General features: G+C 35.9%; 1 protein-coding gene across 2 annotated transcripts in view; it reads left to right on the forward strand.

The window, feature by feature from the left end:
* The window catches only part of LOC149534960 (phytochrome-like), a 92,536-nt gene that overhangs the window by 57,697 nt on the left and 22,579 nt on the right, over nt 1-12,260 (forward strand). For both annotated transcript variants that reach the window (XM_089807506.1, XM_089807507.1), the window contains one exon: nt 60-350. In XM_089807506.1, coding sequence (XP_089663632.1) covers nt 60-350 — 291 coding nt within the window. The remainder of the gene's footprint in view (nt 1-59; nt 351-12,260) is intronic.

The raw sequence follows: 12,260 nt of genomic DNA on the forward strand, positions 1-12,260 counted from the left end.
TAACATTGTATGCCAGACTATCTCATGTATTTGTATATTCATTTTTATTGGTTGAACAGATATTTGGAACTGGATGCTGTTGAGTTTACTCTGGGGGCTGTATTTGATGCAGTCATAAGTCAAGGGATGCCACCAAGCAGGGCAAAGGGCCTGCAGCTGTTATGTGATTCAACAGAAGAGATCAAGACAATTTACCTTTTTGGAGATCAGCTGAGGCTCCAGCAAGTTTTGTCAGAGTTTTTATTGAATGCCTTGCAGTTCACTCCACCAGAAGGATGGGTTGAAATCAAGGTTATTCCAAATAAAAAGCATCTGGGTGCTGGTTTGCACATTATGCATTTGGAGTTCAGGTATATTGCTTATTATGGCTCTTTTGTAAATCTGTTTTGTTTTGGTTGTTCATTCCTGTATGCATGATTTCTATGAGATGTATGTGTTTAATATAACTGCAATTTGATTGCTAGTTGATTCTTTGGATTTGTTGTCAAGCTTAAAACTTTCTGCATATAATATCCATCTGGATATTTTTCCCCAAAGTTTCTCACAAACAATTTTCAGAATGCAAATAGAGAAATTTTGCAACTTCAGATTTAAGCCAGCAAATAATAGCCTTAGGAAAATCAATGATATTGATTCCACTTTTCAGCAATACACATATATAGCCAGCAGCAGTACCATTCCCCAAATGCATATTTACAGTCAACTTCTTCAGCAGAATACTGTTCAATTCCAATCATAAATACAAAAATGACAGCAAATATGGGTCAATGAGTTTGACTCAAAAACTATACAGTCAAATCCTGATAGCAATATCACAGCAGAAATGACAGTCAGACTGGACAATAGAAATAACGTTTAAGCACAAGTGAGACACCTGATATGACATCTACACAGACAATGGGTTTTCGTCCACTGACTTCCAGCTATCGAGCTGAAGCTGAACTTCCAATTCTTCAAGAAAAGAAATCTGAAACCAAAGACCAATATCCAAGCATGCTGAAATGAGCTTCTCTTTACTCTTTTAAGCACAATCTGGTGACTTTTCGTATTTGCCTACTTGTCTTCTCATTTTATTCTTTTTCCTTTGATTGTCCTTTTTCCATTGAAGAGGATAATATAGCCTTATAAAGATAAAGTGACTTACTAGTTTGCCTTTTAATTTTAAAGTCACTTTATTGAAATAATTTAATCATAAAACATAAAAATAGATTATCAACTGGACTCGGAAAACCACGTGTTACCTCGTCAGAAGGGTCTCGACGAGACATTCAAAGTCTCTCCCTGAAAATTCAGAAATACAGAACTCTATTGGTTTACTATATGTAGTAAGTATCTGGAAACCCTTATATTTTAACTCCGATTTGCCTATAACTGGAGATACTTGTCGAATCTCACACTAATCTCTGCAAAGTCTTGGGTAGCCCATGCGACTATGGTGAAAAGGGCTAAGGACGCATCATGAAATAATGTCCAAGAAGAAGAGGGCAATACAGGCCTCTCCCTTCCCAAAGATTGCTAGCCCTTGATCAATTTGCATGTGCAAGTTGTGACTAGAATACCTATATCTCATAACAACCTCAAGGGAGCTGCTCGACCAAGCTGCTACACAATTTTGATACAAACAACATATCTAGAATTGTGAAGCCACTCATCAATCCCCCACAACAACAATGCATCCATCGCAGTATTACCAATATCCCAAATCACTCCATGTGCATGATTAGTCAAATCAAACATACATGTGTTGGTGCTGCTATCATATACAAGAAGATCCTCAAACCAATTGAGAACCTCACTCCAGCTGACGTCATAAGCACCAATAAGGTCAAATTAAGGTGGGAGCTCAACATTATGCCACCCGACTCTTGGAACATTACTAACCATGAGAATGTTTCCCTTGGGTCCCACAAACAAAAAGGCCATCCACCTTCTCATCTGTTCGTAATGTTTTGTCGCTCCATACCTATAATCGGTGGAATATTCAAGATGTCCAATTGCAACAATGCCACCCCTCTTGTTGTTTCCCAAGACCTCATATTGGAATCCTACGAGCCTTGCCAACTCGATGTTGGGATATCCAACTGGTTATGGCCAACTTGATGGAACTGAACAATGTGGTCTGAGTTCCCTGCACTTCTGGCTCTGCAAAACCAAGGTGGGTGTACCTAATCCTGAACAAAACACTTAAGCCCAGGATGCTTATAGCAGATTGGTTAGAATATAAATGCAACAGAAGTTTTCCAAATGGCAAGGATTACAAAAAACTTTAAAAGCTTGCAAATTATGAACAGAGAATAATAAGGGAATATATGAATGTTTTTAAAATAGTAATAAGTATAGATTAGTGCAACTAATGAATATATTAATTCTCCAAAGGAAAGATATGAAATAATTGCCAGTGTATGGATTGCGAGTTATGTAAAATATAAAGACCAGTGCCAAACGGTGATAGAGTCAGTATTATAAGTTTAAAACATACAATTTTATAAAATTCTATGTGCATCAATTATAAACAATTTAGTAATCAAGATGCAAGGGATCAAATATCTGGATGCAATTTTAAAATAGTCTAGAATGTATTTTAACTCCTGTACGGAGACAAACCAGACATAGATTCAGAAACAATTAAATATTTTACAATATCTATGATGTTCGATTTTAAAATGCTATAATTGATCTTGTCCACTTATCTATCATATAAATTATTTATAAAATTAAAATAATAATTATAAAGGACGAAACTATATAATATTTTAACTCTACAGCTTCATGCAAATAAAATAAAATAAATATTCTTACTGATCATGCCGGAAATAAAATTGTACCGGAGACACTCCTTACAGATGATCCATCCAATGCAGTTTGACTCTAGAATTGCATATAAATATATTTGTTCAATAATCCGGAATTCACGAGCTTAATTCAAAAAATCATTTCTTTACCAATGAAAGAATATAATACATCAAATGCATAAATTGAGCATATAAAATTTTGGAATTGTATATCCTTATTTATAGATTTTAGAAGGGTGTCGGTTGCTTTCGAAGCATTACACCTCTTCATAACAAATTATTGAATATCAAACTTTAATATAACTTTTACATAAGATAATCGGTAATTTGACAATTTTATTTCCTTGTGCCCTCAAAAATAATAGGATCGGTATAAAATATAAATATTGCCTTGGTCTTCTATTCTCCAAATCCACACAAGCTTTCCACCAGCAAGCATGTCCTGCAACGAATGCATAATAACATTAGACAAAATTTATGCAAATGATTGGCAATTGACATATAAATTCTATGTTTAGGCGGCTGTCCATTATTTCCAAATATCGCTCCTTATTTTAGGTATTGGCAGATATCAAGCGATGAATGGATGACGGGTCAACATTATGACAAGGTTGTGGTTATTATTTTCATCCTCTTGCGTGCCTAACAACAAATTTTAGTAAGATGATTTGGGTGACCTCCACTTCAGTCTTCATTTAATAACCGACTTCCTCAATTGGTCCATGGTGTACAAGCTCCCTCCTTTTCCGTGAATATCTCCAGACTTCTGCTATGTTAGATAATTTACAACCTTTTTGTTAGTGCAATGCCTCTAGATATTTGTGCGATGCTTATGATTTTGACTCTTGATATTACATTGCTTTTGCCCTCACGATGGCCCCCTGCATGTGCCCTTCTTTGCTCTCTCCAAACCGTAGGTTGCTTGCACCCATTATATTTTTAATATTCACGCGATTTGTTTGACATCTTGTAACAGGCGATGAAATTTGTGTTGCTGCTTAACATTCTTAGTTATCAAAGTGGCCTCTTTCCTCTTTGTGAATCAAGGCATATGAATTTCTCTATTGCTCCTTCAACAATCACCCATGTGATGCCATATAACCTCCACGGCCATATATTTGTTTGAAATTTCAATTGGATCAATTACTTGTACGGACTCTGAAGGTCTCCTCCACCATATGCTTCTATCGTGGAGTTCCTTCTAGAAGGAGAGCTTAGTTCGTGCTTGTCATAGACTCCAAAGGAAAAAGAATAACCTTAAAGAATGTCTCAAATTTATCCATTTGGGGACTAATAAATTTCATATAACTAGGGGAAGTAGTCAGCAACACTCTGTCTTCCATGTAACTTTGATTTTGGACTTCATTTCAATTACATCGTGCTCCCTTCATCAGTATCATCTCCGAGGACCTTGTTAGCATGAATGCTGATGCTATGGGGGAGTATTGTAGAACATTGTTATGATGTATTTATAACTGTGTTTGTCATTGATGACAACATAGTAATAAGTCTGTAAAAGACTGATAGAGCAGTAGATTGTGATTTTTGTATTGAGAACATTATATTACTCGTTTGATGATGCACAGTTACTTGAGTATACTACATTCTGTATTTGTTACATGGGCAAGTGCGCAGAACCTGAATTGACAATATACAGAAGATATGATTGATTTACAAAGAACCGTATAGAAACAGAGTATCAGAAAAGCAGTTCCCATTGCATGATTGCTACAGTTCGTTACAATTGCAGTGAAGGGTTGCACAGTGAACCAGAGATAGTTTACTGATTGTTGATGATGTCAGAAAGTGCACATGTACAGAAGTCGCATGTGTGAAAGTTTGTATATAACTATGAGCCGACAACATTGATTAAATGGATATTTCACTCAATTAATGTATGATAATAAAGTGTGACGCCGACTCAAGGACTTATGATTGAGCATGGTATAAAGGAAAGATATTTCCGTGTTTTACTAACAAGGTGAAGAAGCGAAGGCTTGTGAATTACTAAGCAATAGAGAAGAGTGATTTACTAATGTGTGTAAGTGACCTTAAGGGTTACTGTTACTGATCACAAAGTTCCAGATCTGATTGCATGATCTGAAGGTGGAGTCCAACATATTGGACAGAGGAAGAAGTAAAACCTGTTACACATCTATTATTTTGAAAGGAATAGTATCGAGGTCAATTGAATAGTGGGTTCATTGATTTGATCTTGAAGCTATTTGGATAGTGGGTTCAGCTGTCTTCCACAACTTCTAACAGGGTTGGAATCTCCTAACAGGGACTCTTGTACTAAATGTTGTAATAGACTCCTAACAGGGTCCATCCTCTAACAAGGAACATTCATATAAGTACATCATTATGTGGGCATCATTCCCATCGGGGTTTTCCCTTTGATCAAGGGTTTCCCTAGTCAACATATTTGGTGTAATTGTTTATGTGCATCTCTTTATGGTTTTTGTTAACTTTGAATGGTCAAGATTGTTTAAGAGGTTAAATGTTTAAATTGTCATATAACTGATTCAACTCCCCTCTTAGTTATATTGGTGGACTATTGTTTCTATCAATTGGTATCAGAGCATTAGGTCCTTGAAGAAAAAGTTTGACGAGTTTGGGAGATCCATGGCGAATTTGTTCAGAAAGGAAAGTCCGAGATTTGATGGCACAAATTACGATAGTTGGAAGGATAAAATGAAGACTCATCTCTTGTGCATGGGTCTAGGATATTGGCTTGTAACCAAGGCACCTAAAAACATTGTGGAAGAAGACAATCTTGAAAGCTGTACCGAGTAACAAAGAGAAGTATTTATGTGCAACATAAGGGCAAGAGAATCAATGCTGTCTACTCAACCTGAAAGTGAGTATAACCAGGTAAAACAACTTATAACATCTCATGAAATTTGGAAAACCTTAGAAGCTAATTATGAGGGTGATACACATGCAAAATAAGTTAGATTACAAAATCTGTATTTCGCATTTCAAGATGCTAAGATGATGGAAGATGAATCTGTGAGAACCTATATTGGCAGAATATCTGAGATTGTTGCAGGAATCACATCTGTTGGTGGAAAGAAGTCTGATGATGAAGTAATATGGAAGATCTTGAAAAGCTTGACACCACCTTTCAAGACAATAACATAGATGATTCGGGCCATGTTACCTTGTACCACTAATTTCACCAAAGAAACATTGCTTGGTAGATTGGAAGCTGAAGAATTCGATTTGAAACAATCTGGAGAATTAGCAAAAGTTGAGACAGCATTTAGTGCATTTAATATTAAACCAGGTCTAGCAAGGAACACAAAAGCGCAAGGAGACATTGCTAGTAGCAGCAAGTCTATTGAGGAAAAGATCCAAGGAGTGGCTCTTCTTGTGGAAAGAGAAAAAGATGGTAAGAATATCTTTAAATGTTGGACATGTAATGAATATGGTCATTATGCATCTGTGTCCTAAAAGAGGAAGAAAATATAAGGGAAGATTCAAATCTAGAAGACCTAGAAACTATTTATATGCTAATGAAGAAGACAAAGAAGAATCTGATCAAAACAGAAGTGAAGATGAATTAGGATTCGTAGCTATAAAGGAGGATGATCTTGACAGAGAAATCAGAGAAGAAAGTGCGCTGATCTCACAAGTTGAAAGGAAAGATTGGATCATTGATAGTGGTTGTTCACATCCCATGACTGGTGATATGAACAAATTTGTCAAATTTAGAAGCCATGATGGAGGAATTGTCAGAGTAGGGAACAATACAACTTGCCACATTATAGGAATTGGATATATCACACTAGATGGTAAAACAAATATTGATGATGTTTATTTTGTTGATGGAGCGAAACATAACTTGTTAAGTGTTGGATAGCTTATGGACAAAGGTTACCAATTGTAGTTTGGTAATGACACATGCATTATCAAGAACAAGGAAGGAAAACTACTTGCTACTGGCACAAGAACCAGAGGTAATGTATTTTAGTTAAATTTTAGCGAAACAACATGTTTGGTAGCGAAAGTTGACAGCAGTTGGTTATGACATAGAAGATTTTGTCACATTAACTTTGATAACATTGTAAAAGCCAATAATACACTTGTTGTGAGAGATTTACCTAAGATCACTAAGCCTACTAACATTATTTGTAAGGAATGTATCTTGGCCAAGTAGACGAAAGTCTCATTCCCTAGCAAGCAGTTTGGTACTACACAAAAGTTGGAATTGGTTCATACAGATTTGAGTGGTCTTGCAAGAACAAGAGGATTCTATGGAGAAAGGTATTTTATGATTTTTGTTGATGGTTTTACCAAAATGATGTGGGTAGCTTTTCTTAAAGAAAAATTAGAAGCATTTGAGAAATTCAAGATATTCAAGAACAAAGTAGAAAATAAATCTGGAGTTAAAATCAAAAGCTTAAGATTTGATAAAGGAGGAGAATTCACTTCTAGGGAATTCAATATTTACTGTGAAGAGCATGGAATCAGGTGACAACTATCTTCACCCCATACAGTTGAGCAGAATGGGATTGCTGAAAGAAGAAACAGATCAAGTGTTGAAACAGTACGAGCTATGTTATTCGAGAATGATGTACCAAAAAACCTTTTGGAGAGAGGCAATCAACACAGCCATATACACATTGAACAAAGTACAGATTAGAAAAGGTATGGAGAAAACACCTTATGAGTTATGGTTTGGTCACTCACTTTCAGTCAAATATTTTAGGATATTTGGAAGCAAATGCTACATCAAAAGAGACGATGATATCGGTAAGTTTGATCCAAGTAGCGATGAAGGTATGTTTCTTGGCTATTCATTGAAAAAAAAAGCTTACAAATGTTTCAACTATAGAACAAAAACTATAGTAGAGTGCACAAATGTGAGAATAGATGAAAAGTCCGACACTAAAGAAAAGATGATGGATTATAATTTTGATGGAGATGATTATTCTAGGATGACCAATAGATGTAATGAACTATTTCTCAAGACTAACAATGACTTGTAGAATAATGTGCAATTTGAAGAAGTAAGAGAAGAACAAAGCACAGTACTTGAAATAGGAGTTGAAGCAGCAACTCCTACCCCAAATAAGAATGTAATGAGAAATCATCCTGCTGATCAGATAATAGGAAGTAAAGAAAAATGAGTAATGACCAGAAGCAAAATCAGTGAAGAAGTATGCTTAATATTTCAAGTAGAACTAGAGAATGCAGATGAAGCAATCAAGGATGATCATTGGATAAAAGCAATGAAGGAAGAACTTCAACAGATAATAAAAAATGACACATGGGAGTTGGTTCCTAGACCCAAGGACAAAAATGTGATTGGTTCAAAATGGGTATTTAGAAATAAAATGAATGAACGAGGAGAAGTAATAAGAAACAAAGCAAGACTAGTATGCAAAGGCTACTCTCAGCAAGAAGGAATTGACTATGAGAAAACATATGCACTTGTAGCAAGAATGGAAGTAGTTAGAATGTTCTTGTTATATGCAGCAAATAAAAATTTCAAGGTATATCAGATGGATGTTAAATCAACATTCTTGAATGGAGAACTTGAAGAAGTTTACATTGAGCAATTAGAAGGTTTTCCTTTGACAGAAGAGAAAGATATGGTTTGCAGATTAAAGAAAGCCTTGTATGGATTAAAGCAAGCACCTAGAACTTGGTATGCAAGGTTAGATAAATACTTAGCAAAGCTTGGATTTGCTACTTGGATTTGTTAAAGGAACAATAGATAGCAACTTGTATTTGAAAGAAATAGAAGATGGTTTGCTGATATAATTGTATTTCTTGATGATATCATTTCTGGAGGAAATGATGAAGCCAGTAACAAATTCTTAGAAGATATGAAGAATGAGTTTGAGATGAGCATGATAGGGGAAATGAATTTTTTTTAGGATTTCAGATTGTTCAAAACAAAGAGGGAATCTTTATTTCTCAGCCAAAATATTTAAAAGATTTGCTGAAAAGATTTGGTCTAGAAAACTGTAAACCTGTTGGAACTCCTATGGTAACTGGTCACAAGTTATCAAGCAAGGATGAGACACCTACTGTTGAACAAAAGAAGTATAGATCTATGATTGGAGGATTGCAGTATTTGATTCATAGTAGACCTGATATAGCAAATGCAGTTGGAATTGTGGCAAGATTTCAGGCTGATCCTAAAGAATATCACTATGCAGTAGTAAAAGGGATATTTAGATATCTGAAAGGGACATTTGATTATGGTGTTTGGTATGATAGAAGTAATGACTTTACTCTTTGCACTTATACTGATGCTGATTGGGCTAGAGATAGGGATGATAGAAAAAGCACCAGTGGAGGAGCATTCTTTCTCGGTGGAAGATTGGTTTCTTGGCTCAACAAGAAGCAAGATTGCACCTTTCAAAGCATTGTAGAGGCAAAATATGTTGTAGCAGCGAACAATTGTAATCAAGTCATATGGATGAAGCAGATGATGACCGATATTGGAATTACATTCAAAGAACTTGTTATCATTTCTTGTGATAACACAAGTATGGTTAACATGTCTAAGAATCCTGTTTTGCATTCTAAGACTAAGCACATCTTTATAAAGTATCATGTGTTGAAAGAGAAAGTTGTAGAAAAAGAAATTAGATTGGAGTACATTAACACCAAGGAACAGAGTGCAAACATTTTCACAAAGGCCTTATCAAAGGATATGTTTGAGTACCTAAGAGGTATGCTTGGGGTTATGCCCCTGCCTATTTCAAAATAAAAGATGCAAAAGTGCATCAGTCCAGAGAACAGAGCACTATTGATAGACTGGATTGAATGCTGATGCTTCCTGTATGGAGGAGTACCCGTGATAAATAGAGTCAACAAAGGACTCTTGGTAATTGGTAATTGGTATACAATAGTGTCTTTAGACACTTGAGTTGTTTATGGACTTATATACAAAGTTGTATAGCAACAGACTGGCTTGTGGTCGTGCTAATAAATTATTGGATGTTCAAGAAAATTGAACCATTTGTATACTATCTTTGACATTGATGTCAATGGGGGAGAAGTATGGCATGAAAAACATTGTACTATGGGGGAGAAGTATTGCAATAAAGGATTTGCATGAAGCAAGATTTGATTGATGAAGAGGATTTGAAAAGACTTGTTGGTATTCTTGGAACTAGATGTTTTCCATCTATGTTGCCATCAATGCCAAAGGGGGAGATTGTTAGCATGAATGCTGATGCTGTGGGGGAGCATTGCAAAACATTGTTATAATGTATTTATAATTGTGTTTGTCATTGATGACAACATAGTAATAAGTCTCTAAAAGATTGACAGAGTAGTAGACTGTGATTTTTGTATTGAGAACATTATATTACTAATTTGATGATGCACAGTTACCTGAGTATACTACATTGTGTATTTGTTACATGGGCAAGTGCGCAGAACCTGAATCGATAGTGTATGGAAGATATGATTGATTTGCAGAGAACCGTGTAGAAACGAGTATCAGAAAAGCAGTTCCCATTGCATGATTGCTACAGTTCGTTACAATTGCAGTGAAGGGTTGCGCAGTGAACAGGAGATAGTTTACTGACCGTTGATGACGTTAGGAAGTGCGTATGTACGAAAGTCACATGTGTGAAAGTTTGTATATAACTGAGCTGACAACATTGATTAAATGGGTATTTCATTTAATTAATGTATGATAATAAAGTGTGAAGCTGACTCAAGGACTTATGATTGAGCATGGTATAAAGGAAAGATGTTTCCGTGTTTTACTAACAAGGTGAAGAAGCGAAGGCTTGTGAATTACTAAGCAACATAGTAGAGTGATTTACTAATGCGTGTAAGTGACCTTAAGGGTTACTGTTATTGATCACAGAGTTCCAGATCTGATTGCATGACTTGAAGGTGAAGGAGTCCAACTTACTAGACAGAGGAAGAAGTAAAACCTGTTACACATCTATTATTCTGAAAGGAATAGTATCAAGGTCAATTGGACAGTGGGTTCATTGATCTGATCCTGAAGCTGTTTGGACAGTGGGTTCAGCTGTCTTCCACAACTTCTAATAGGGTTGGAATCCCCTAACAGGGACTCTTGTACTAAATGTTGTAATAGACTCCTAACAGGGTCCATCCTCTAACAAGGAACATTCATATTAGTACATCATTATGTGGGCATCATTCCCATCGGGGTTTTCCCTCTGATCAAGGGTTTCCCTAGTCAACATATCTGGTGTAATTGTTTATGTGCATCTCTTTATGGTTGTTGTTAACTTTGAATGGTCAAGATTGTTTAAGAGGTTAAATGTTTAAATTGTCATATAACTAATTCAACCCCCCCCCCTCTCAGTTATATCGGTGGACTATTGTTTCTAACAAACCTTCCATGGCATGTGATCATTCTCTAAATCAGATATTACATTGCTATTGCCCTCACGATGGCTCCCCTGCATGTGCTCTTCTTTGCTCTCTCTGAACTGCAGGTTGCTTGCACCCATTATATTTTTTAATATTCACATGATTTGTTTGACATCTTGTAACAGGTGATGAAATTTGTGTTGCTGCTGAACATTCTTAGTTATCAAAGTGGCCTCTTTCTTCTTTGTGAATCAAGGCATATGAATATTTCTATTGCTCCTTCAACAATCACCCGTGTGATGCCATATAACCTCCACGACCATATATTTGTTTGAAATTTCAATTGGATCAATTACTTGTACGGACTCTTAAGGACTCCTCCACCAGATGCTTCTATCATGGAGTTCCTTTTGGGAGGAGAGCTCAATTTGTGCCTGTCATAGACTCCAAAGGAAAAAGAATAACCTTAAAAAATGTCTCAACTTTATCCATCTAATGACTAATAAATTTCATATAACCAGGGGAAGCAGCCAGCAGCACTCTGTCTTCCATGTGACTTTGATTTTGGACTTCATTTCAATTACATGGTGCTATCTGTAAGGAGATGTTCCCTTACATCCTTGCATATACTGATGACAATTTTATGTGCTGTTGTTTTCTGAAAAGACATTCCTTATTGAATGAAATATTATGCCTTTGTGTGTAATATGTATACATCTTTTATTCATCTCCATAGTATATATGGATATACATTTGTTCTTAAAAATCAAAATCTCATTGCTTCTTCATCTACTTATATGAACATCTTATGTCTCAAGTTTTGACATCACTCACAGTTCTACCCTTGTACCTACAATGTATGATTCCATGCTCTTTGTTTGATGTGGGTGATAAGTCTCCAACCCTGTTACTCAAATGGTGACTCTAATCTTTTGAAAAAGTTAGAGTTCCATCACCTCTAACAAGTATCCTGAATTGGTATCTGTATTGAAGAAGCAAACTAGCAACACTGCTAGACATTGCTTCCTTCTTTCTGGAAGGAAGCGTACCTAACCAATCACCCATCCCACGCCTATGCAATAATCAGAATAATAAGTTCTCTGCAGGTGGGCTGAATGGAAAAAAAATGCATTCCATACAATGCGG

The sequence above is a fragment of the Cupressus sempervirens genome, chromosome 10 (genome assembly GCF_028749045.1).
Source record: "Cupressus sempervirens isolate cs-2001-9-10 chromosome 10, ASM2874904v1, whole genome shotgun sequence".
Lineage (NCBI taxonomy): Eukaryota > Viridiplantae > Streptophyta > Pinopsida > Cupressales > Cupressaceae > Cupressus > Cupressus sempervirens.